At 36.6% G+C, this 27,699-nt stretch overlaps 1 protein-coding gene across 30 annotated transcripts in view; it reads left to right on the top strand.

The window, feature by feature from the left end:
• The window catches only part of ADAM22 (ADAM metallopeptidase domain 22), a 234,883-nt gene that overhangs the window by 95,455 nt on the left and 111,729 nt on the right, over nucleotides 1–27,699 (top strand). For all 30 annotated transcript variants that reach the window (XR_008296861.1, XM_053218484.1, XM_053218489.1 and 27 more), the window contains exon 4: nucleotides 25,909–25,975. Coding sequence is in view for 29 of the 30 variants with exons in the window: in XM_053218484.1 (XP_053074459.1) it covers nucleotides 25,909–25,975 (67 nt within the window). In the remaining variant the exon portion in view is untranslated. The remainder of the gene's footprint in view (nucleotides 1–25,908; nucleotides 25,976–27,699) is intronic.

Below are 27,699 nucleotides of genomic sequence, written 5' to 3'. Positions count from 1 at the left end.
ATCTTGTTGATACCTGCCTTGCTGATGGGTTATGTACTTCAGTGAGTTACTAATGCATTTTAAGTCCTCACCCAGTGCCTGATACACAGTGAACCCTCCACAAATGTTGGCTTGTAGTATTACTCTCTCAATTGGAACCCTCAGCTCTAGGTAGGCTTATCTCACTACCCTGGGGTCACTTGAAATTTTTCCCTTGCTACAACTCTCTTTTTCCTCTCATTTGAGGAATGCCTTCTCTTCCTCTCTCCAACTTGCTGACGTTCTACTGTATTCTGAGAATGAAGTTTTACACTTTCATGAACCTGGCTTGATTATTCTCATTCACAGGGAGTTTTCTCTGTGGATTCTGTGTGCCTACTGTCAGTTCCATTTATTGTGGTTCTCAGTAATACATTGTATTGAGCTCTCTTCTATTTTCTTGTTTCCATAACAAGACTCGAAGTTCCATGGGATCAAGTGCCCTTTAAATTCTCACATCTTCCTAAGAATTGAACATGCAGGCATGGTTGAATTGTCTTTTTTCTTTTTTTCTTTTTTAATGGTTTTGTGTTATTTACTATTAACTACATATATTTGCAAATGAAAACAATATTCTAAATATTTTAATTCTTAACAATTTTATTAAAATATATGAGATTGTAATACATTTATAGGGAAATGTTTTTTGTCATTTATTATGGCAGAGTCTTTTAAAAGGTTTCTTAAATAGTAAAATTTTAGATTACACATATGCGAGGCACTGTGTATTTATAAATAAATGGATTAAGTGAGTAAAGGCATAAACTCTATGCACTTAAATAAATTTATGTGTACATATACATAAGAAAAACATTAAATACACTTTTAAAAAGATGAAAAGATAAAAATGGGAATGAGACAACTTGTTTTTTTTTTTTTAACATATATTACACATTGAAGTGAGCCCATGCAGTATTTGTCTTTGACTTATTTCGCTTACATAATGCCCTCATGACCCATCATTGTAGTTGCAAATGGAAAGATTTCATTTTTGTTTTATGGCCAAATAATATTCCATTGTATACTTTTTCCACATCTTTTTTTATCCCTTCATCCATTGATGGCCATTTAGGTTGTTTCCCTGTCTTGACTGCTGTAAATAATGCTGCAGTGAACATGGGAATGCAGGTATTTTTGATACTTTATTTTAACAAAAGTAAAAATGGACGTTCCTTGAATATGTCTGTCTCCTGGAATTTTTTTCTGGCCATGTTTTCTCCTCATGTCTGCCCTATTTCTAGACTGGTGCCAACTGTAGAAAAAATAATTATTTTCCCTGTTACATGTAAAAAAGAGATAGTATTTGTTCTGTTCTGTGACCTGTTTTTTTTTTTTTTACTCATCTAATTTTATAAATATTTTTATGTTAATAATACATCCATATTATCATTTTTAATGTACATAGTATGCCAGTATATAGTTCTGTAATTTATTTAATAATGGATTAGTGAATATTTAGATTTTTTCTAATGTGAATATATGAGTATTAGTATTTTTGGCCACTTAAATTTTCTTTGGCTCTCTTCTTAGGAGGGGCACTTGGGTGATTGATAATACAACCTTTATGATGCATTTTGTCAAACTGCCTTCTATCAAGGTATACCAATTTACTCTTTCAAGATTAGTCTGTTTTTATACCTTTAATAATTTTTTAAAGTACTCGTTTATGATAAGTTAAACTTTTTTTTATTTTAATATTCTTTTCTTTATTCTTTGATCCTGGAAAGATTGAATATATCTTTTGAAATGTTTATTGGCCATTTGTAGGCATTTTATGAATTACTTTTTCGTGTAGTCTAACCATTTTCTGTTGGGATGTTTGCCTTTCTCTTACTGATTAGCTGTTTGTTTGATATACAGGGTCATCATTAAGTCTGGACACACAGGAGAATATATAATAAATGACTAGTAGGTATTCATATAATTAATGATCAAATAATATCTATGTTTCCATCTTACAGCCACCCCATCTATTCTACAAATAATTCTCCTTTCATTCTTTAACCCCCTGAGTGTCACTTTCATTAACTGGGTTTAGTATTATTTGTCAAAAGGACTATTTAAATGTTTATGTAGCCAAATCTATTAAAAGTTTTCTTTTTAGTTTTGGTTTTGATCTTAGAACAGTCTCTTCATTGAGGAAACAGTCATCCACATTTTTTCCTACTACGTTTAACATTTTGTTTCTAATAACTGAGGATTTAACCCATTTAGGATCTATATAAGTATTAGTGTGAAGGAAGGTTCCAGCTTACTTTTTCCAAAAAGCCTGTCACTTCTTCTTGTTGGAGGATTCTGCCTCGAGTTTTAATGGCTACTGACAGGTTACATTTCTTGAGAGATCGCTTAGCTTTTCTGAGTCTCACTTTTCTTATTTATAAAGTAGGGGGTTAAATTATTTCCTTAAGAAATTTTTTTTAATGTTTATTTTTGAGAGAGAGAGACAAAGTGTGAGTGGGGGAGGGACACAGAGAGAGGGAGACACAGAATCTGAAGCAGGCTCCAGGCTCTGAGTTGTCAGCACAGAGCCTGACGTGGGGATCAAACCCATGAACTGTGAGATCATGACCTGAGCCGAAGTCAGATGCTAAACCAACTGAGCCACCCGGGCGCCCCAAGAGTTAAATTATTTCTCATCTCATACTGAAGTCCATGGAGGTTTAATAACTTGTCCAGGGTCTGATATCTTATTAGATCTGTAATAGAACTTTTCTGAGTACAGTCTTCTATGTGCCCTTTGGATAAGTACAGTCTGCAGTGCATGGGATTTGTCTGTCGTGACATTGATCATAAATTGAGAAATCTAAGGTTAGAGTTGGTGAATGCTTTGTAACTTTTATTTTTGGCCATATTTGATGTTATTTTTAGGTGATGAAATATGGTATTTTATATAAAATGCTTTTTGTAACAGAAACTTTGAAATATGAAGTGCTATCAAAAGAGGATATAGTAATATATACTTTACAAAAAAAAGAGATGAACTTAGAAATAAAATAGATCAAGTACAGATATACAACAGTTTTAATTTCGAGTTTTTGTTTAAGATCTCTGGTCTCCAAATGATTTTTATTTATTAAATATAATAATTTAAATATTTGAGAAAATTATAAAGCATGAAACAGAAGAAAAATGTCGAGAATTAGTCCTAGAGATCATAAGATAACAGCAACAAAAGGAATTGGGTAAAGAAGATGATTGAATGATTTGATATGGTCATTGAAGTCAGAGTTAGAGAAAACCTTAGCTTTTCTGATTTTTCTATTAAGAGAACATGGACATATCTCCAATAGTTTGTTTTCTTTTTTTATTTATTAACAAGATATACTGAATCTTGGCTTTTAACTTGGCCTTTTTTTTTTAAGTTTATTTTGAGAGAGAGCGAGCACATGCACATGCTTGAGGAGGGGGGGCAGAGAGAGAGGGAGAGAGAGAATCCCAAGCAGGCTCTGCACTGTTGTTGCAGACCCCGACGTGAGCCTCAGTCTCACATACTGCAACATCACGACCTGAGCTGAAATCAAGAGTCAGACACATAACCGACTGAGCCACCCAGGCATCCCAGTTTGGCTCTTCATGTAATATCATTTCCTGTTGACCAGTGAAAGGGCTTTACCAGACCAGACATATTGTGTCTAGTGGGGGGGAGTCATGGGATAAGGTTGTTACCATGTTCTTTTTATTTTGACATAGATGATCAGTTGTTAGATTTTTACCTTTGCCTTTGAAAAATACATTTTTAAGTATCCACTGAAATTCAGAATATGTCTGGGTGAGGTTTAACCTGCTAGATGTGAAACTGAAGCTCTCTGTTAATTGAGCTTATTCCAAATATATCATTTATTGCAACTTTGGTGTGTTTGTTTCACTCATCATTCATTTGGTCCATTTCCTGCCCACCATTTGAAGTGTCCTCATTGCTCACTTCACTCTGAACTTTGGAAGGTAGCTGGGTATCCATGAAAACAAATACCCTGGGTCTTTGCTACTAAAAAACAAAAAAACAAACAACAACAACAACAACAACAAATCCAACCCCTAAATGATGCCATTTGATCAGATTATCAAATATTGCATTTTTTTCGGAATCTTTAGCACAATATGTGAAATTTCAATACGATTTTCATACTCTGATGATTTTGCATGTTTTTTTTCCAACCTAATTGAGGCCTTCTGTGATAGTTTTCATGCTCTCATGCATTATTTCTTTTCATTGGGGTAAACTGAAGAAAAAACCTAATTTTCCCATTTCCTTCCTCCCTCTTAAACTGTTCTGTTTGCTTTTAAACTCTATTGCTCTTCACTTTGGTTGGCTCTTTCAGATCTCCCCTCACCGAACGAATGCTCCCTCTCCTCAGACTCCTCCTCAGCTGCCATCATTCACGTAAAAGCTTTCTTTTTATTAAGGGTCATTAGGTTGCTTCCAGTGTTTTATTACTACAAATGGTGCTGTGATAAATGATGTACACATATTCTTTTGAACACATGGGATTATGTTTACATTTTTAAAAACCATACTTGGATGTTAATTTCATATTTTATTGCTAAATTACTTTATGAATTAAAATGTTTATTTTTAAATAGATGATTCAGACATATGGTGCAGAATTTAAAATAAAGTTTCCTTTACATCCCTGTTCTCCAGAGAGCTGGCCAGTTCCCCCTCTCTGCAGCATTCATTATTATATTTACTGAGTGTCCTTTCTGAGGTAGCCTGTGTGTACATGCATATGCTAATATGTGTACATACATACAGGGAGACTTCAGAGATCTTGCGGGTTAGTTCCAGATCACTGCAATAAAGTAAGGATTGCAATAAAGTGAATCAAATTAAGGTTTTGGATTCCCGGCACATATAAAAGTTATATTTACACTATTTGGGGGGGGTCTCCTAACTGTGAAATAGCATTGTGTCTAATAAAAAAATACATATCCTAATTAAAAAATACTTTATTGCTAAAATATGCTAACCATCATCTGAGCTTTCAGTGAATCATAATCACTCATCACAGATCACCATAACAAAAATAATAATAATGCTAAAGATTTGAAATATTGTAAGAATTGCCAAAATGTGACAGAGGCATACAAAGTTGTAAAATGATGTTGGAAAATGGACCTGACAGATTTGCTCAGTGCAGAGTTGCCACAAACATTGTAAAAAATGCGTTATCTCTGAAGCGCAATAAAATGAGGTATGCCTACGTATATAATTGTGTGTATTTTCTACATAGATGTTGGCATATTAAATGTATTAAAAGTCACTTCTGACATTTCCTTCCTCACTTAGCAATATGTTTGGATATGTTTCTATTGTTTGTTTGTTTGTTTGTTTGAGAGAGAGCACATGCAAGCTTACAAGGTAGGGGGAGGGGCAGAGAGAGAGAGAGAGAGAGAGAGAATCTTAAGGAGCTTCCAGGCCCAGTGCAGCCTGATGCCAGGCTTGATCTCACCACTGTGAGATCATGACCTGACCCAGAATCAGGAATTGGATGCTTAACCAACTGAGCCACTCAGGTGCCCCACGTCTCCATATTAATGTATAGAGAGCTGCCTCATTTTTTAGAAGGGCTGTGTAGTTTACTATTTGATGGATTTACTGCAATTTCTTAAATAGTTCTCTGTTGAGGGCCATTTAGGTTGTTTTTAGTTTTTTTGTGGTAACAACTGGTACTGTCATAAGTTATGTAAACATATTCTTTTGAACCTTTAGGATTATTTCTGTAGGATAAATTCTAGAAGTAAAATTGCTGAGTCAAAGGGAGTATACAACTTATATTCTCACTAGAAACTTGTGAGAGTGCCTATTTTCTCACTCCAGTATCCATCTCGTGCAGCTTTACTCTAGCTGTTCTTGAGTTTCCTGGGAGACCCTGAGGGGATCACGTCCTCTCATGCTTCTCTCAGTTTGTGCTTTCTTGTGCCATTGGGAATTACCCCTGCCCCACCATAGCGCCCTCCCTTCTTCCAGTCTTTGTTTCCCTTCCAGACTCAGCTTTCCCACAAATTTCTCTTGGAAACATCCTTGCTCTGTTAGCACCATTTTGCTGTCTTCCCCCAGAACTTTCCAGACCCATTCTGGGGTGCTGTCCTTTGGGTACGTGTGAGATTCCTCTATAAACATAACAGATTTCTTCTGCATACTTAGGTTAACAGTGCTCATCACGCGGAACTGTCCTCAGTGGCTCTTTGCTCATACTTCCATTTAGCTGATCTCTTTTTAAATGAATTAAAATAAATCAATGTCAGACGTTTAGGTTGAACAAGACCTTGGTTATCATTACATCCAATGTATTCACTTTAGTAGTGAGAAATAGTTCCTAATCTTAATGTTCTAAATAAAAAATCAGGCAATTCATTGTTTTTTAAGGAAAAAACATTAAGGAAAAAAATTAAAGCCAGTTTAAAAAAAATTTTTTTATGTTTATTTATTTTTGAGATAGAGAGAGATAGAGCATGAACAGAGGAGGGTCAGAGAGAGAGGGAGACACAGAATCCAAAGCAGGCTCCAGGCTCTGAGCTGTCAGCACAGAGCCTGACGTAGGGCTCAAACTCACAGACTGTGAGATCATGACCTGAGCCGGAGTCGGAAGCTCAACCGACTGAGGCACCCAGGCGCCCCAAAGCCAGTTGTTTTTTTTTTACTTGACTGTTTCTCTGGGTTCAAATCAGTACTCCAGTCCTCCATTCATTGATTTGTAGGGTTTTTATAATGGAATATGCTGTTGTTTCTTCAAACTCAGCAAATATCAAAGGCATATCTTTTATTTCTTTCCATTACTTTTATTGCTTGGTCATCCTATGTTTTCAGGACCTTGCTTGGAACAGGTTTCCCATGACCTGCCCAAGTTTGGAAACACTGAGGGATAGGCAGGAATTTGGAGAGCAAAGGATTACCGTCTTACTGATAAGACAGTTGAAAAACATCATGCCTTAGTGAGAAGGCCAAATGATCCTAATTTGTCTTCCTGTCTCCATTTCCTCCTGGAAAGTCTAGACTTTGGTATTTAGGAAAGATGTGGGTGTGTAGAGAAGATATGATTTCTTACAATCTCTATATTCACATTGGTCTGGAGCAGGGAGGGAAAGAGAGGCAGTCCTAGTGTTTACAAACTTTTGAAAGATTAACTATACCCCTTTCAGAAACATGGACCAGGATTGCTCCTAACCAGGTGAGCTCATTTCTTCAGATAGACAGAAGGGTAGGAATCCAAGAGAGAATCCCTGTGCCATTGCTCCAACATGAAAACAAGGTATATTGGAGGGAAAGAGGCTCCCTCTTGCATTTTTCTTAACCCTTCCCATGTTTAATTATGTACTCTTTCTATTGCATATATCTTTTTTAGGTGTTTTGTGTTCTTCCCCACATCGTTTTGTTCTCTCTTCTTGAACTGTAATAACCCAGTTTTCTTGATCTCCGGCCTCTCTCCATGACAAGTGATTTACTTGCTGTTTGGATTGCCAGTCATCCTCATAGGCTTTCACAGCCCTGGTTTGACTCCTCAAAGCCTAGGAATCTGCATATGAGAAGATCCACATATGATTGACAGAGCTTTGGGAAATATTCCTTTAGTCCTGTGCAATCCCTAGTTCAACTTCCTTCAACTTCAACTTCGACTTCCTTTCATTTCATTGAAGTTTTTTAATATTTATGGAGTCCCTGTTAACTCTCATAGTTTTATACTTCTTGGTACATCTGCATAGAATATTCATAGATTCTTTTTTGTCCATTCTCTTTATTTGATAGGCAAGAGAAATGCTTAGATTTTATTAAAACATTCTCCCCAAATGCCTAATTCATTTGATACTGAAACCTAAAATTAGAGCCAAAACCAGATAGAGCCATGGGAGAATAGAGGAGGGTGGGGGAATCTTTTCCTTTCTTTCTTTCTGGGTTCTTTGGCTGGTCTATTAATTAAAGTGACACAAGACAGATGAACAGAAAAAACTCAAATTTTAATTTTGTACATATGGGAGCTCATAGAAATATGAGACTCAAAGAAGTGACCAGAGAAGACAGTTTTAATATCTTTTAGACAAAGAAACAATAAATTTGTGAAGAATTGACTAGACAAAGAAGTTTGGGCTTGGAATAGTAAATTCACGAAGAAGTAACAGGGTTTGTTTATACAGTATCTCAGTCCTAAATTCCTTGTCTCTGGTGATGAGGATGTCTCTTTATTTTCTGGTACAGGGAAGGTACCTTTCACATGGAAGATCCATTTCGTACTTTCAGGGTCATAGAGGAGGGCCAGAGTGACTTTCTTTCTCTGGCTGTTTCTTAAGTAGCTTTAAATCAAAATAATCACTATTGCCAGTGTGGCATATTTTGGGGCAGCCTGCCCTGAACCCCATCAGGAGGAATATCACATCATGTAGCTATATCTTGGGTCTTTTTCAGGTGGATGTTTGTAATAATAGACATTATTTTGTTTCAGGATCTCTGCTTATTTCCCAGTAGCTGAACATGAAGCCTTACCATTATGCATTGATTTCTCTTTTGTTAAAACATAATTTGAAATTTATGACTGAAAACAGCACTGAAAACACTATTTTCCCTTTTCCTGGGTTGGTGGCTGAATTTAGATTGAGAAGAATACGGTGGCTCATCACATAATTATGGAAAGAGGTGGCACACACAAAGGCCTTAGATAATCAATCCTCCGTGTCTGGAGTGTAGATATTCACCACTAAAATACATATATATATGTATTTATGTATGTATGTATGTATGTATGTATATGATGATATGATGCTTTCTATTGTTCCCCTTTTATCTGCTTTACAGATTTTCAGCTGCAAAAATTTCAGTAATTTTCCACAAGAAAGTTTATTCCTAAAAGGGTTTCCTAGGGCTAATTTTGTAAAATCTAAGAGCATAAAAGAGCAAAGCCTATTTAGCTTCTATGTCTGCAGTTTTATGTTTTGATTATTAGCTTTTAGAATATAGACACTAACTCAGGATCAGGTCAGAGAGTCAAGATCTTAATTAGTTTTCTATTTATTGCTCAGTTTAAGCCAGTTTGAGTAGTGATAATGAGCTGATGAAAGTCTTTTTAAACAAGCTTTTTAAAACACATACAGCCAGGTAAGTTGTTTCCTTCAAAGATGTCCCTGTAAGAGGGCATTGCATTTATTACAATAACCGCTCTATTGCTCAAAGTAATGTTAGATCTTTTGAGGAGAGTTTCTATCAAAGCCTATAGCACAGTTTTTGAACCTTTTTAATGGTGACATGACATCAGTAACGAAGGGCATATTTGAATTTTGGAAGCAGCCACCATCCATTCACCATCATCTTTTCACTAGTATGGGGAATGAGCCTATTTATTATTTAGAAAGTATGGTTAGGAAATAACGAGACTCGTTTCCTCATGGGTCACATAGTATCACTGGTGTAGGTGAAGAGGATCTCAAGATGCTGGTTTTCAAGGGCACCTGGATGGCTCAGTTGGTTAAGTGTCTGACTCTTGATTTAGACTCAGGTCATGATCTCACAGTTCATGAGATAGAGCCCCATGTTGGGCTCCGCTCTGGTAGGACAGAGCCTGCTTAGGATTCTCACGTTCTCCCTCGCTCTGCCCCTCCCCTTTGCTTCATTCTCAAAATAAATAAGTAAATACTTTTTTAAAAAAAGATGACGGTTTGAAATTGATGAAATTCAGCTGGCTATTTACTTCTGGTATAATTTTTAAAAACCACTCATTATTAATTGTAATATTCTGGCATTGTGAAGAAACATTAGTGGAACCAAAATAAAATAGTTTGACTTGGTGTGATTACCATTTGCTCATAAAAAGTCATTGTAAATTGACTGACACTAACTGGAAATGGCCCTTGGAATTGAATGATAGGTAAGGAAATGACAGCTAACAGAATAGAATGGAATGTGTGAGAGCAGAGGGCACCTGTTAAGGAAGTATTGCTAGGGTTTGAGACAAATGGTGAGATGTAATTATCTATTCTCTGGTATGTATTTCGTGCCCAGATTCTCTAGATTTCCCTGGCTCAGGTTAATCAAATAATTTTCCATCATAAAAATTATATGATCATGTAAAAATATAAACATTTAAAATGACCTGCATATTCCTGATTAGATAGGGTCGACTGAACCCTCACATGTGTCTTTCCTTCATGATAATGACAGTGAGGGCATAATAAACTCACAAGAACAAAGTAGATGAGAGACATCAGTAAAAATTTGGAAGATGTCACAAAAATGGGCAAGGGGTAACTGACTGACTTGGGTGGAGAAAGCTGCTTTCTAATTTCAGTAAGAAGCAGAACCTGGGAACAGCTCTGGAAATGGAACCATCAGATATCTCAGGAAACTGGGCTAAGGTGTGGTGCTGAAAGCAAAGGTAGATTATATTAACTTAAAAAGATATTAAGCTCTAAAACTGTGTTTTATAATGGGAAATAATACAGTCATAGTTTTACTTTGTTTTACATCTCTAACGTGGGAGAAGATAGCAGTGTCAGCAAGAAATGCTCTTTTAACGATTATTTATGCTTTACAAAAAACAATGTTTAAATATTATTGATAGAATAACATTTAAGTAAGGAGACCAAATAGAATTACAGACTTTTTAGACATCATGCTTACTTTCATGGGACATACCACACTTCCTCATGTCTGGATTCTGGGTAAGAATTTGTTGTTGGAAATAACGTTTTCAAGAACTGTTCAATAACATAGATTAGTATTTGCTTTCCTGCCACTATAGAAGCAGGAAGAAGAAAGAATGTTTCTTTTTATCCTGACGAACTTCCTTTCACCAATATAGTTGACCTTTGAATAACATGGGAATTAGGAGCACTAACCTCCAACACAGTAAGAAATCTGTCTATAACTTGTGACTCCTCAAAACTTAAGTACTAATACCTTACTGTTGACTGGAAGCCTTACTGAAAACATAAACAATTGATGAACACATGTTTTGTATGTTGCTTGTATTATATACTGTATCCTTATAATAAAATTGGCTAGAGAAAATAAAGTGTTGAGAAAATCATAAGAAAGAGCAAATACTTTTACAGTATTGTACCACATGTGTTGAAAAAATCTACCGATTCAAAGGACCCATGCAATTCAACCCTTTGTTGTTGAAGGGTCATCTGTTGTTAGAAGGGCCCATATTGTCAATACTAGGTATTAGAATTCCAATAATTGAGGAAAAAAGCAAATTTGAAAAGCAGTAAGCATATAATATGGATTATCAGATACTTGAGGAGAACATCTAACAAAAAGAAAGAGATGAGAACAAACAACTGAATTCAGCTGAAACAAAAATATGCAGGAAACAGAGGAAAATATTTAAAAACCCAACCCAATAAAAATAAGAAAGATAAATACTGCATCTATGAAACAAGAAAATGCCATTAAAAATCCAGAGAAAAGCAACTACAAAAATATGAGAAACAATAAAGATCGATAGAAGGGTTGAATGATAAAGTTGGGGGGAAGTTGTCTCCCAGAAAACAGGACAAAAGATAGGTGGAAGGTAGGAGAGAAAAGATAAAAATTGTGAGAGGATCAATCCAGGAGATTGAACATCCAAGTAATAGGAATTCCATAGGGTAGAGAGAAAACAGAACATAAATTAACAAAAATTATTCTTCATAACTGAGGGGCATGAATTTCTAGATTGAAAGGGAATATTGAGTGCCCAAGTCTGTGAATAAAAGAAGACCGACATAAAGACATACAATTTTGAAGTTTTAGGATAGAAATAGAAGAGAAGGTCACAAAAGCTTCTCAAGACAAGAACCAGGTCACATTGGAAGGATCAGCATCAGAATAACATCAGATTTCTCATTAGCAATGCCAGATACCAGAGAAAGTGGAGCAGTGCTGTGTAAATTCTGAAGGATTTCTGTACTTGCAAATCTAAACCATCAATCAAATGCGAGTTCTCAAAAAATGTACATGCAAGATCTAAAATAAATGAACATCATATGCATTCTTTATTTGGAAGGTACTGGAGACTGACTCCTACCAAAATAAATGAGAGAACACCAAGAAAGATGAAGATATGAGAAATAGGAAACAGGTTTACAAGAAGGAGAGAACCAGAGGGGGTTCTCAGGATCATGGTGAAGACAAAGACAGGTCACATCTGTGCCACAGACCTTGAGTGCAATCAGTCCATCTATGAGCAGGAGGATAGAAGGGTGAAGGAGGAATACAACTAAGAAGAAACATGAAATTGATAGAGTACCTGATGTGTTTGACCATACTGAAGGCTTTATAGTTCTGTGGGAAGGTCTGGGGCTAATTTAGTGACATGTACGGAAAATTAATTAAGAAGAGAAGAAAATGATGAGAGAAGGGAAAGAAAAGTACATGTGGGGGTTGGGTTTAGTTGGTCAAGAAGATGCATGCTGGAGTCAGACCGTCTGAGTTCCAATGCTGGCTCTACACTTATTACTATCTGTGTACTCTTGATAAAGTTACTCACCTCTCTGTGCTTCAGTTTCCTCGTCTGTATGGAGATAATAATAATACCCACTTACCAAAATCGCTATAAAGATTCAATTAATGCATGTGAAGCCATTAGATCAGTAGTAGTAGCAGTAGTAATAATTAGTAGTAAGGACCCAAAATTATTAACTGTTATTTTTATTATTGCTATGAATAATTAAACTTAAAACAGTAAAGAAATATAATTTTGAGCATACTTCTTTTTGAGAAATGTGGAGAAGAAGCTGTTTAAGAAGCTAAAAAAAAATTTAAGGACCACTCAAAGGCGACCTTTTTTAAATATTTGGGTGCATTTTCTTCCAGGTTTTTTTTTTCTGTGCTTTATTTTATCTATGTAATTGTCATGTTCTCTCAATGTAATTTCATGTACTACTTTTCTTTTTTAACTTAAGAAGCATTTTTCTAGTTAATACAAATTCTTAAAAGTTTTTGTTGACTTTTATTATTTTTTACTTATTGGATAGAAAATAATGTGTTCCACCAGTCATCTATTTTTGTATGTTTAGGTTGTTTTGTGAATAATTTTAGTGATCGCTTTGAGAAATACATTTCAAATTTAGTTTCCTATTTTTAGGGAATTATAACTTATTTCTTTAGTTTCTTAATGTAATACATTTTTATTATAGAAATAATAGATAGTATAGATAATGTGTAGAAGTAAAACAAGTACAATTAATGTAGCCATAATCTAATTACCCAGAGGTAAGCACTGCAACATTTTTAATGTGTGCTTGTTTTTTCATTGTCCTTCATACCTATATGTTTTTCTTTCTTTTGCAAAATTTGGAGTTTTTCTTAAGTAGACATCTTATGAACATCTTTTCATATGAACACTATGAACATCTTTTAATATCTTTAATGACCTGTTCTTGTTAGTAGTGTTCAACAGTAAGTTTTTATACCCTATGTATTTAATTGTTTCTCTTGTTATTTCCAGTGTTTCTCCATGATGATACTATATTGACAGTCTTTATGGCTAAACACCTGTACACAGTAAAAAAATAATTTTCTTAGGTTAAAGTTTTAGAAACAGAATTGCAGTTTCAAAACTATTTAAGTTCAGGATGTACTGTCCAACTGCCCTCCTTGAGTTTTTAAAAATTCTGTGCTTACAATGTGTGTGCTACTGGTTCCCTAGTAGCCTTGTCAACACTAGGCTTTTAAATAATAACTATTTTTTAAATGGCATAAAATACCTTTTATATTTATAGCTATTTTCCTTCATTAGATTCTTGAATGCCAAGAATATCAGAATTTTAAGACTTTTACTAAATTTTGAAAGATTGCTTTCTCAGAAGAGGGCAATGATTTAAGATACAGAAGCCACCTAGGGATCCACCAATGGATGAATGGATAAAGGAAGAAGTGATGAATACATATAGTGGAGTATTAGTCAGCCATAAAAATAAATGAAATCTTGCCATTTGTGACAACATGGATGGACCTACAAGGCATTATGTTAAGTGAAATAAGTCAGAGAGTGAAAGACAAATAATACATAATTTTATTTATATGTGGAATATAAAAAATAAAACAAAGAAAACCCAAGACTCTTAAAAACAGGGAAAAAACTGGTGGTTGCCAGAGGACAGGTGGGTGGGAGGATGGATGAAATAGATAAAGGGGATTAAGAGGTACAAAATTCTAATTACAGAGTAAGTCGTGGACATGAAAAGTATAGCATAGGGAATATAAGCAATAATATTGTAATAACATTGCATAATGACAGAGGGTGACTACACTTATTGTGGTGGACGTTAACTATAATGGATAGAATTGTTGAATTAATATGTTGCACGCTTGAAACGAATGTACCACTGTATATTAATTATACTCCAACAACAAAAAAAAGGGGAAAAATTTGACCATCATTACCAGTGGGTAAGAAAAGCCTGTTAATCTGTGTTCTCTCTAAAAATGGGACTGTTATCATCTTCACACAAATGATTAGGAAAATATTGACAGGTTGACACATAGATCTTAAGCATTACTATAATCCAGGCAAGATACCATGGTGATTCAGACCAGGATGGTGGCAATAGAAGTCACATTCTGGATATATTTTGAAAACAGAGTTGGCATAATCAACTGGATATGGTATATAAGAGAAATTGAGGAGTCAGTGATCACTCCTTGGTTTTTGGCCAGGGTAACTGGAAAGATGGAGTAGCTATTTATGAAGGTGGGAAGACTATTGGAAAATCGTTTGTCAAGCAAGATCAGGAACTTAAATTTGGATATAGTTAAGTGTGATGTGTTTATTTGATAAGGAGGAGATGTTACTATGTGGTTGGAAATATTCTGAAGTTCAGAGAATTCTGAAGTGGAGATATAAATCTGAAGGTCATCAACATATACTTGTTATTTAACAGAAGACATTAGGTAAGATCACCATAAGACTACGTATAAAAAGAAAAGGACCACTGACTGAGCCTCAGAGCACTACATTGTTTAAAGATTGGGGAAACAGGAAGAAACTAGCAAAGGAGATTGAGAAACAGCAGCAAGAGAAGTAGGAGAAACACCAGGAGAGTGTGGTGCCTGGTTGGAAATGTAAGGAAATATTTTCAAGAGGATGGGTGATCAATTGTATCAAATGCTGCTTATAGGTCAAGTAAGATGAAGACTGGGAATCAGCCATTAGATTTCTACATTTAGTTTAAGGTAAGTAATTTGTGACTTTGTTAAGAGCTGTTTTGGTGAAGTGATGTGGTGAAAATCTGATTAGATGTGCTCAAGAGATAGGAGAGGAGAGAAAGGTGGATATTGACTATGGGTAATTGTCTTGAGTGGTTTTGCTTAATGGACAGAAAGAAATGTAATAGCAGTTGGATAGGGAAATGATGTTAAGAATTGTTTTATTTGTTTTTGTGAATGGGAGAAATAACAGAGTTTGTGTGCTGGTGGAAAAGATCTAATAGAAGGGGGGAATTTGATGATGCGGGAAAGGGAACAACATCTGGTGCCATATCCCTTGGTAGGCAAGAAGGGATGGATTATGGTGCGTGAGTAGGGGTGTTGGCTTTGGATAATTACCTGGACAGCTAATTCCTAGACTAGGAGGGAAGTTGCCAGATGGCTTTAAAGGATTCGTTGAGGTCAGTGTTCCTCATTGTAAAGCGAATACAGTCAACATGATGATAGGCTGCTCTTCAGCTTCATTCACTTTCACTGAGTAGGCCTGGTGCTTGTAAGAGCTTTAATCAGGATTGGTTTAGTCCAGGGAGAATTATATTGTAGAAGTTGGGTAGGGAAAGTTACAAAGCAGTGAATATTAAGATTGAATCGAAGCTGAGCAAGGAAGGGTGTGAGACATGAGGGTGGTGAGGGACAGTGAAATGGTAGTAAGTTCAGTGGATTATGGATCTCACTGGGGTCAAAGAATTGAAATGGGGTATTGAAGGAGAAAGTTAGATGGACAGAAGTTTCTCAGAGAGTGAGAGCCTTGGAATTTAGAATATTTATATGGTAGGTGAAATGTAGGTGAAGGAATGGAGGAGATCATCAGAGGAGATAAGGTCAAGGAGCTGAGAAGGCAGAATTATAAGGGTCACCTAGGTAAATATCAAAATCACCAATAATTACAACAGAATAGTGTTGGAGAGTATGATGAAAACTAGAAGCTAAAATCTCCACAGCAGGAGGGGAGTTGACCAGGAATCAATAAATTGCTATAAGATCAGTGATAGGTGGTATAGTCTGATGATAGGAGATATAAAGTGGTGTGATTTTTGGTGAAATGTGCTAGGATGGAATGACATGGCAATGAGAAACATGGAGGATATCTTTCCACATCCCTTTAGTAAGGATGTGCAGCCCCCACTTAAGGGGGTGCAGGAAAAGCAGATCCTATAGCGAAGAGCTGTTTCCCAGCGGAAGATGGTGAAGGAAGTGTTAAAGGAAGAGACTGGAGATTTTTCTAATGGCTGTGGGTGAATTCCAGAGGGCATCATTAAAGGGTATCTAGGGTAGAGAGTGTGGGACAAAGTGACAGAGCCCTAAAGGGATTTGAGATCTGGAGATGAGGGATGATTTGGGAGCCTGACAGACATGAGGTGACAGACATGAACTAGGGTAATAGGCCTGAAGGAGGTTAATCTTGATATTTTGGGAGCATATTGCCATGATGAGGCTGTATGGGCTGATGGTAAGTAGATGCTGTCTTCTAGGAACAGGCAGAATTGGGACTCCCACTTGACTCCAGCTTATGAAGTCACATAGGTAGGGGTGGGGAACAGTGAATTTAGCAGTGAGTTCTTCTTTATTACTGACAGTGGAGTCTGGCTGAGGGATATGGTCATATTCCCAGAATATGGTTAGTGGAGAGGAAGGAGACAAAGAAGGTAAAGATGTTCATTGGGCAGATGGCATTAGAGAGTTTGAGGCTAGCCCTACATTGTTGAGTATGCTTTTCAAGTAATTAATATAAAAATGGAAATGTTTAAATAATACACTTTATTTGAACCATATGTAAGGATTACAACTTTTTACAAGTACCAAAACCTTTCATTTCGATGGTGCTCATGGGAAATCTAAGTAAATATTGAAGTAAGTCTGTCAATTTTCTTTTTAAAAAATGAGTCCTTGGGCTGCCTAGGTGGCTCATTTGGTTACATGTTGGACTCTTGATCTTGGCTCAGGTCATGGTCTCCTGGTTTGTGAGACTGAGCCCTGCATCTGGCTCTGCACTGACAGCACAGAGCCTGGTTGGGATTCTCTCTCGCCCTCTCTCTCTGCCCTTCCCCCACTCATGCTCCTTCTCTCTCTCAAAATAAATAAAACTTAAAAAAAATTAAAAAAAAAGTTTTAATGTTTATGTTTGAGAGAGGGAGACAGAGCGTGAGCAGGGGAGGAGCAGAGAGAGAGGGAAACATAGAATCCCAAGCAGGCTCCCGGCTCCCAGCTGTCAGCACAGAGCCCAACGTAGAGCTCGAACTCACGAACTGTGAGATCATGACCTGAGCTGAAGTCAGATGCTCAACTTACTGAGCCACCCAGGTGCCCCCCAATTTTTTTTAAATGACTCCTTGATTTGGCTTTAATGGAAAAAAGGCCATTTTTTTTCTCCCTCTGTTGATTGTGTGCCATTAAGATTCACCAGGGATTTCTTTTTATTGCTTTGCTGCATTGTGTTCCCTAGTATCTTTGGCTTTCAGCGGGGTAATGAGTCACAATTGTCAGAATATACTACACATTGTTATATTAATATTATTTTGCTAGAATATTTGTAGACTTAGTCTGATTATACTTCAATGCCCTGGTAACATTTTTTGTATGTCAAAGTAAGCCTAGGAGATTCTGATTTAGTAGGTGGGTTAGGGGTGGTTCCCAGGCATTAAAAAAATTTTTTTTTTGTGATTCTGCTGCTAAGCCAGGCTTGGATACCTTTTCCTTAGTAGGAATAAGGATTCTATAAATAAGAAGCAATATTAATAATAGTGCCCAATTCAACTGTCACCTAATCACATTTACTCTAAAGGTCTTAGTCCTTATATGCACACTGAAAGCTCCTTGAAAATTTTCATCAGATTATGACTTCCTCAGTTGAGCATAACTGAAGTAGCCTCACCATTAGGCACAGAGTATACAGAAAATCTCTTGTAAGTGTATAAGCAGGAAAGGAATCTTCATATTTACCTTTTGGAAAGGAATAAAATGAAACTTTCATCCAAAAGGCAGATCTTAAGTAAGCTTTTAATTTAGTTGTTTCCCTTTAATTTATTTTAAACAAAATAGGAATTTTAAATACTAGTTATTACATACTGAGGATGTGGGCAACAGTTCTGGGACAAACTAGGGCTGAAGAATGGATGATTAATTCTCAGTGGTATGAATGTCCAGAAAATTTATCTATTTTCTGTAGTGAAGATTCTCAGTGAAGATATTAGTTTTTAAAAAGGATCTAAGAGGTTAATTCTTGATTAGATGGGACAAAAAAACAAAAGAGAAGATGAATTGGAGGGAGGGAATGCATAAAATGGAGAGGATTGGAAGAGTGTTTTCTTTTTTCCCCTAAGCTTATAGTTTCTTATACCTCTTATGTAAGTTAATGAAATTTGGATTCCTAAACTTTTCATTTTCCCAGTTATGTTCTTCTGAAAAGCTTTGAAACCAAATGAAATCTCTATTTTTCCATTGTGGCCCATGACCCATAGGGTGTTTCCATATTTTAATGGATGGATTATAGTCATATATGAAAATTTTATGATCCTTTTGTTTTTATTATCCCAAGTAAGTTAACACTGGGCTCATTTGGAGCCTGCTCTAAGGAAAACATGATGTTAATTTTGTGCACTATTAACAATTACTGAATGATGAGAATAAACAGGCACGGTCAGCCTACTGCCTTATAAATTATTATTTTGTACAAATCTGTGGGTTGACTAGACAGTTCTGTTTCATATAGTATTGGCTGGGGCACTGTTACATCTGTAGGATCCAAAATGGCCTCAATCACATGTTTGGAAATTGGTGCCGCCATTGGCTGGGAATTCAGCTGGGGCTATTGGGTCAGGATAGATGTTGTCCTCTACAAGCATCTTATTATGCATCTTATTATCGGGTCAGGTAGATGTTGTCCTCTACAAGCATCTTATTATGTGGTTGCTTAGGCTTTCTCACAGCATGATGGCTGGATTCAGAGATTGAAAAATGGAGAATTGTACATGCATGAAAGTAGAAACTGCAAACCTCAGATATCACACGGTATTACTTCTGCCTCATTAGATTTGCTACAGGGCCAGCTCAGATTCGAGGGGAGGAGAAGTGGTCTCCACTTGACTATAAGAGAAGTGACAAATAATTTGTAGACATCTTTTTAAAAAGATTTTTTCAATGTTTATTTATTTTTGAGAGACAAAGCATGAGTAGGGGAGCAGCAGAGAGAGAGGGAGACACAGAATCCGAAGCAGTCTCTAGACTCTGAGCTATCAGCACAGAACCCTATGCAGGACTCAAATCCAAGAGCTGTGAGATCATGACCTGAGCCAAAGTTAGATGCTTAACTGACTGAGCCACACAGGTGCCCCTAGACATCTTTAATTAACCACAGTCCATCCTTTGACCACATATTATTTACATTTCTCACAAATGCAAAATGCACTCAATTCCTCCAAACATTCCTGAAAAATCTCATTCCATTATAGCATCAGACTTGAGCTCAGGGCTCTGATCCTCATCATCTGAATCAGGTTCTGGTATTTAATTAGCTTATTAGATGAAGTAACTCAGGTACAGACCCTTGAACTGAGAAGACAAATGAGCTGTTCCACAAACACTCAAGTTCCAAAGGGAGAGATGAGGACAGGATGACTGCAGTAGATACTCTTGTTTAAAAAGGGAGGAAATAGCAAGTACCTAGCTTTCATGTAGTTGATTGAAATTCTGATACTCAGCCAGGTTTCCCCTGTCTGGGGAAAGGGAATATGTAGGTTAAGGCTCTGTTCTGCTTCCTGGGGGTGGTTGCCTGTGGTTCTTGGCTGTACTGTTTGAGTCACCATTTCTTTTCCATAAGAAATGGGCCCAGTTTTAATCTAAATATCTTTCTAGGTCTGCTTCCTGACTACAAATTTTTCATTGACTTTCCATTTTGACCAAAGCTGGTGGTTGTTCTGTTGGTGGGTTCTGTGTGATTTCATCGAGATTTACCCCATTGGACAAAACCATAGCCACACCTCATTTGGGGGGGAGGCCCTTCCCTATTTTTGACTTTGAGTTAAGATGCTACAGGACAGTGCTTTTAAGATTCTTGGAAACTCTTTTGTGTATCTGAGCTACTGGTAGGTAGGCCCTGGAGAATCTTAGAAACTCTTATATAGGTGATATAATCCAGGTAAAACAGCCCTAAGTCTTCCTGAGGTCTTAACAAAGGGTCTTACAAACGCATCTTTGATTTGATCTTGACCTTGAGGTCACATTTTACTGGTAGTACCTTAGATTAGAGCTTTGCTCTAAGGCCGTTATTTTGAAAATCTAATGCTGTTCAGATTTCTTCATTCATTTGTTTCTTCCTTTGGTATTTTTAGTGGGAATACTGTAAATGATATGTCCTTCTCAGTATATCACTTCAGGAAGCACATGATTTTGGTTTTTTCCATTACTGATGATGTTAACTGATCACTTGATTAAGGTGACATGCCCCAGTTTTCTTCACTGTAAATTTATTACTAGGGTACATTTTGAATGTAGAATTGAATATTGGGATTTGGCTGAGAGAGTTATGCATTAGCCATGTTGAGTTTGAGATGCCTCTTTGACATTCTTGTACAGGCTGGTTTAGAAATAGGAGTGCCAGTTGGTCTGTTGATTGGAAAGATGAAGTAGTCTTTTTGTGTCTCCATTTTCTCAGTGAATACAGAATTGAGGTCATCAGCAGAGAGTTATGATGAAGGAATACTTTGGAGAGAAAGGCTTGGAAGGGTCCTCTTAGAGTAAATTGGTTAGTGGATTGATGGGCAGTGTTGTGTTGAGGGACCACTTGATAATTGTGGTCATAAATTCAACATATCACCATTCAGGATATTCTGCTTTTTGAGGACAGACTTTGACTATTGGAAGAGGTAAGTTTTGCCACAGTTGAGGTTTGGCCAAGAGAGCATAGTGGAGAGAGCAGAGCAAGAGAAGTATGGAAGTTTAGAGTGTGTATAAGGGGGTGATTATCATGACAGAGCATGGAATATGAGTTAGATTAGATGGACAGGAGGGAGGTAAAGGACAGTGAAAAATCAGTAGGTAGGGTTCATTGTTTAAAAGTCTCCAGGGGCTCCTGGGTAACTCGTTAGATTTGATGTCCAACTCTTGGTTTCTGCTCAGGTAATGATCTCGTGGTATGTGAGTTTGAGCCCCACATCGAGCCCTATGTCAGGCTTCACTCTGACAGTGCAGATCCTGCTTAGGATTCTCTCTCTCCCTCTCTCCCTGCCCCCCCCCCCCCCCGCAAAAAAAACAGGTAAATAAACTTTAAAAATAAATAAATGCCAAAGAGTTAAGTGGAAGTTTAAGGGAAAGATGGCTAGGAGACGGTGAATAGGGAATGGGGTGTTGGAAATCAGTATGTGGGAGGGATTTCACACATATTCTGGTTTAATACCTACCAACTTCATATTATCTCCATAGACAAATTATGTTTATAAAGATTAAATAACTTGACCAAGGTCACACAGCAAATAAATGACAGTTTGAATAGGAAGTCAAAATACTAGTTTCATATTTAAACTCCAGAATCTTTGTACTTTACCAGCTGCCTCTGATTCATGACAGTTGCCCACTAGACAAAGAGTAATCATTATTACGACTGAGAACGTTTACACTGTATTTGTTTTGCTTTCTTTAGGCTTATTAAGGTATGCAAATTTAAAAAAAAGGCCTCAGACTACATTTCTAATTTTAAAAACATTTCCCTACTTTCTTTGTAAAACAAGTGGCCTTTATAATTTGATTGAAAATGATTTTCAGTTTTCATCTTTCAAAATTCACAAGTTAGCATTCACACATCAGTTTCGAGTAAGCCGTTAACATAGAGTAAATTTTACCTTCTCACTCTACAGTAAAATAAAATTTCCCAATGTTAAGGAGATTCCCCATTTTCCTGCACTTGAGATTATTTAAATAGATCCCTGCTTAACTGTAAACAATGTCGATCTGAGGAAAGGAACTTAAGGTAATTTTTATTATCTCTAATTAGGAGGCTTCAATAAAATTTGCTTAGGGTCTAAGTAGATGGTAGTCAAGATTTTATGCTTTAGTGGAGGAAAAGTGACATTTTAAATATAAGGTTTTTCAGCCTAATAATTAAAATAGCAATTCTTAGCAGACTTCCACAATACTGCAAACAAACAAAACCCAATTGTCAGGGCTGTTTTTAGTTTAAATTACATGGAACCCCTTCCAACAATACCTGTAGGTATAGAGCTACATAATTCCTGAGCAGGGAGTTTTCTTTGCTGTAATTACATTCATGTGGTGACTCATAAACTCTCTTAATTCCTAGATTTTATAATTGAAAAGAAAATATTCCCTTGAACTTTGAAAACCTAGAAGATTCAAAAGTTGTTTTTCAGAAATTACTGTGATTATTACTACTATCTCAACTTCTCTAAGTGATATTGTACCTAGTTGCTTTTGATCTCACTCGTGCTAGGGGGTTTACTCAGGTGACTGATGGAGAAAGGATCCCACCAGTACTCAGCAGCAGGGCTGTGCTGTTCTGGGTCCCGGGACCTAAGCAGCAGAGATCTGGGGCTTTCCCTCTGGTATTCACCACCGACACAACTCTGTTTCTCTCAAATGCCTGCTTATTTTTGACTTTCTGCTTCTCTTTCCTTGAATTATTTTTTTGTGTGTATGCATTTATTTGTTCAGATTCCCAAGGGAAGGAATAGTTTCTGCTAATAAACACTGCCTGGGTATGGCAGTTTTTCTCTCCCACTTCTGGGGAGGTTATTTGAGACCGATACAAGGTTGAGGGACAGTCCCTTGTAGACATCTGGCTGGTATCTCTCCTGTTCGGGGTATGGTCACGCCTAAGAGGGTGAGATGTGGATGCTTGCACAATGACATGTATTGCTTGAGGCAGATTTTTATCATGAGGCTTTACTTTTGTTAGAAGGCCTTGGAGATTTGTGAAATACTATCTGATAACCCCATAATAAGGGGAAAAAAAAGCAAGCAAGAAATAAAAGAAAGACAACTGTTGGTTGGATGTTCAACAGACACTCTCTCCACCACCATCCTTTCCCCTAACATTATTCAGCTCTCTCTTGGGTAGTCATGATATACATGCCAGGCTCGGGAGAAGGAGAACTTGATTGTTCAGAGACAAATTTCCCAGTGAAAAGATTTGTTTTGGCGAGGCCCAGTAAGGTAATTCTGGAAAAACATGTTTGAGAAGATGAATGCTAGGGGCTTTTTGTGATGTTTACTGACTCTTTTAAGGAAATACAGTTTGTTTGTTTTTTAATGTGGGGTATTTTTATCTGTGTGAGATGCTTAGAATTGCAGTAGCCATGTTAGGGTCATGATAGGAGCCAGTTAAGAGAACAGATCACTCACTATACTGATGGCAGAACAGAAGGATGAACTTATGCCTGGTCACACAATTGTGCTGAGCCACCACACAAGCTAACTCTGGAGCTGCCTTGTTGTCTGGTGGGAAGTTACTTTGTTGCAATGGTAGTCTACAAGTATACTACTAGGCAAGCTAGCCCCCATATGCCAAATTAAAATCTTCAGGTCACATGGTTTGCTGAATTAATTTTAAGGACCTGGTGACAAGCAAGAGGAAAGAAATGGGTAGGTTAGCACACTTAGGTTAGGGTGCAAGTTGGATGGAAGAATCGCTCCGGCTAATCCTCGGGTACACGGTGTTCATATGTTCTGCTTCTCTCTCTGCTGCATCTATCTTCCCTACTGATGATGTGGTTTCAAGGACTAGAGGTGAGGTTTTGGCAAGCTCCATAGGTGAAAGGTAGTCCAAGTTAATGACACCCGTTTGCCGTATCTGAATTACACAGGGACAGTATGCTTGGTCGGGGGTTGTAAATTGCTGGTTAGCATGATGGTCAGTCATGAATTCTCTTTGTATTTTGGGGGCAAAGAAAACATGAGGCAGAAATGGATGTCAGTAGTGTTTCTTAACCAAAGCTATTTTAACCGTGAGTGTACATTGGCAATATTGGGAGACATTTTTGATAGTCATGACTAGCGTGTGTGTCTGTGTGATGCTACTGGCACCTAGTGGGTAGAGGCAGGGATGCTGCTAAACATGTGACAGTGTATAAGACACCCCCCAAGACAAAGAATTATCTGGCTCTAAATGTCAGTAGTATGGAAGTTGAGAAGCCATGGGTATTGAATGAAGACCTCATAAATAATAAGTGTTTATGTATAGTGTATCCTGGATATTTAGTATCTTTTTTGTATATTTATTATATCATGAACATTTATTACCCAGGTGCCTCATGAACATTAGGTATCTTTTGGTCATCCATCCCTTTCTATCAGTGTGTAACACACACATGATCTTCTTAGTTATACTTTACACATCCTTTGCATTCTGTCTCATCTAACACAATTTTGTTTACTAGTACTTATCTATATTTAAGACATCTAAAATGTGTTTGCATGTATTTTATGAACTCCAGATTTATTCATCTAACATCTGGAGATTTGCAAAAGCATATTCACATTACACCTGTCCTAGAATTTCTAACAAGAAATAAGATATAAATGTCCTGATTGTTTAAGCCATTTTTAGTTGTGTTTTCTGCATCTTGCAGCTTAGAGCATCCTGACTCCCCTATAACATCAATAGGAAAATAAATTACAAAGATACATGAAACAAGGACTTAAGCTATGATTATAGGTTTCCAAAATGGCAATGTAAGGGTCAGATGCTGGAGGAAATTGATGATGGTGCCTGGGTTAATATAACACATGTTTGATCATTCTGTTTACATTTCAAGCAACTGTAGACAGGGTGCTTATCACAGCAGACCTCTGTGCTCAGAAATTCACATTTTTGAAATGATTGGGACAATTTTGGCATGGTGACCTTCAGAACACTGTGAAAAAGATTATTTAGTTGGTTGAATGTCTATTAATACATTTAGAAATTTATAGCTTCACAATTATTTTTACTTAATGTTTTTATTTATTTATTTATTGCTTTAAAAATCTTCAGATTTTATGACTTGTTACAGAAGTTGTATCTTGAGGCACCACCATTAAAGGGGAATTTTTTTCATATATATGGAATTAAAGAGAAGCATTTTTAAGATAATGTAAGCATGTTTAAATTATACAAGAAGATTGTTTAGGAGAGATTTCAAAAAGAATTATTTAAAATTTCTGAAAGCACATTCCTTCTCATTTCTTCTACCTTCCTTTGCCCCCTTTTTAATGCTTTTTGTGATGGAAAGGGTTATTTTGTTAGATTAATATATCAAACTTTAAAAATGGTCAAGTACAGTAGCAAATCAGAACTATTTAATAAAAACTAAAGTAAAACCAGGAAGAATAAGATGTCTTGCAAATAACGGTGTGCTTATGGTAGTTTCCGAGACCTGTTGAACTTGATCAGTGGCATTAGCTCTGCTGCAATGGGTGACAGGTGATTTAACCTCATATTTTTTTAGAAGTCCAGGTGTGTATGTGTGTGTGTGTGTGTGTGTGTGTGTGTGTGAGAGAGAGAGAGAGAGTGTGTGTGTGTGTGTGTGCGTGTGCGTGTGTGTGTGTGTGTAAGAGAGAAAGACAAAAGGAGAGGGGGAGGGATACAGAGAGAGCCCTATAAAGTTTTCTTTTTGTATTCAAATCTGAGTAAAAATCAGAAAGCTGATATATGTAAACTTGGTGACTTTCAAGTGATTTACACTCTCAGGGTCCTTTTTAATCACCATTTCTATCTGTTACAGCGATTTGCTGTCCTCTGAATACGTAGAGAGACATGTTGAACATGGAGGGAAGACTGTGGAAGTTAAAGTAAGTAAGATTGTCTCCCTCTGGCGGAGATTTTTTGAAAATTGTTAAAATATTACGATTTTAATTTTCAGTGAAACTTCTAATGTACAGTTTTGGGGTTTCTGTATTTTGGCATTTTTCAACTAAGTGTATCACCCGCTTGTGAATAAAACCTTTAGTTACCAGAAAAAGGATTCTTAGTGTGCTATAGGAATTGTGGGAGTTATGTTTTATGGGATTGATACAAGGGTTGTGTGGGATTAATACAATGCAAGGGTTCTTATTTAGAATATGTCACAGAAAGTAATTCCTGAAATTTGCCTTTAAGTTTATCCCTGAGAACCAAAAGGTGAAATCTTGGGTCCAGGGTAGGTATGTGACTTTGCATTCAGTTGGAAAAGACATTCCCCTGGTAAAATGATAAATTTATTTGGTGTTCAGGGTAGTCCCAGGAGGTTTTAAATCCCTGGAGAAAGAAATCTCAGGATATTGTTTTTTTTTTTTTTTAAGTTTATTTATTTTGAGAGAGAGAGAGAGACAGAGAAAGTGGGGGAGGGGGAGAGAGAGAGAGAGAAAGAGAGAGAAACTGAGAGAGAGAGAGAGAGAGAGAGAATCCGAAGCATGCTGTCAGCATGGAGCCAGATGTGCGGCTCGAACTCACGAACCATGAGATCATGATCTGAGCCGAAATCAATAGTCAATCAAAAGTTGGACACTCAAGCAGCTGAGCCATCCAGGTGCCCCGGGATATTGATTCTTGTCAAGTAAGCTCTGAAGAGATGCCTTGTAAATAAAATCCTCCTCCAGTTGCAGACATAGGCATGTGTATTTTTTTCTGGTCTACTGATGATGATGTAATCTGAGGGTATGTGAGACCAAATTCCACCCAAAGGTTTTTTTTAGGCTCATTTTTTTTTTAGGCTCATTCTGTAGTATTATAAGTTTTGGCTAAGTGTTTATTTTCTTCCGAAAAGAGTTCAGACTACCTATTTGCCTTGTCAGAATTATAATGCCATTTATATATATTTGCTTTCTTTTTCCGAATATACATTTGATACAGACTCGTTTTAGAAAACTTACAAGTAGATAAAAGTAAAAATAAAAATGAAAACTCACTAAAATTCATCACTGAGGTAAACTTTGTTTTAATTTTATTGTATTTTCTTTTAGTATTGTTTTGCCCTGTGCACATATTTATATTTTAATTTTTTGTATATTTGCTATCATATACATCTGCAGTATTGTATCTTGCTTTATAAGCAAAATTTCTATATCATGTATAGATATCTTTGATAAAGACTAAAAACAAAATGTGTTAATTTTTACAAGTGAACTAATTTATAATAATTATGCCAGTCCTTCCAGAAAGTTATTCTAAACTTGTTAAGGCTGACAAATGGAATGGTTGGTTGATTTATTTCACTGCCTTTCTGCAGAAAGGACGTCAGGATGCTTCCAGGCATGACACAGGAGAATGGTGCCATGTTGCTTATAGTTGGAAAAAATTACCTAGATTTAGAATCTCTGGGCTTTTATTCTCTTTCCCGTTGCTTGGCTTTACTTCCCTATTTTGTATGTTGCTTTTCTGAATGCAGAGTATTTGTTATTGTTAAATTAAAGAGGAAAAGAAACAGGCAGTTCACTATTTCTATTTATGCCTGTCAGTGGAATGATGAAATGCAAATATGAGCATGGAGGGCAGATCGAGCAAAGAGCCATCTGCTGTTGCTCCAGTAATGTCCCTT

The sequence above is a fragment of the Acinonyx jubatus genome, chromosome A2, assembly GCF_027475565.1.
Source record: "Acinonyx jubatus isolate Ajub_Pintada_27869175 chromosome A2, VMU_Ajub_asm_v1.0, whole genome shotgun sequence".
Taxonomy (NCBI): Eukaryota; Metazoa; Chordata; class Mammalia; order Carnivora; family Felidae; genus Acinonyx; species Acinonyx jubatus.
Note: the sequence above shows the minus strand (reverse complement) of the source record. Positions and strands in the feature narration are given on the sequence as shown.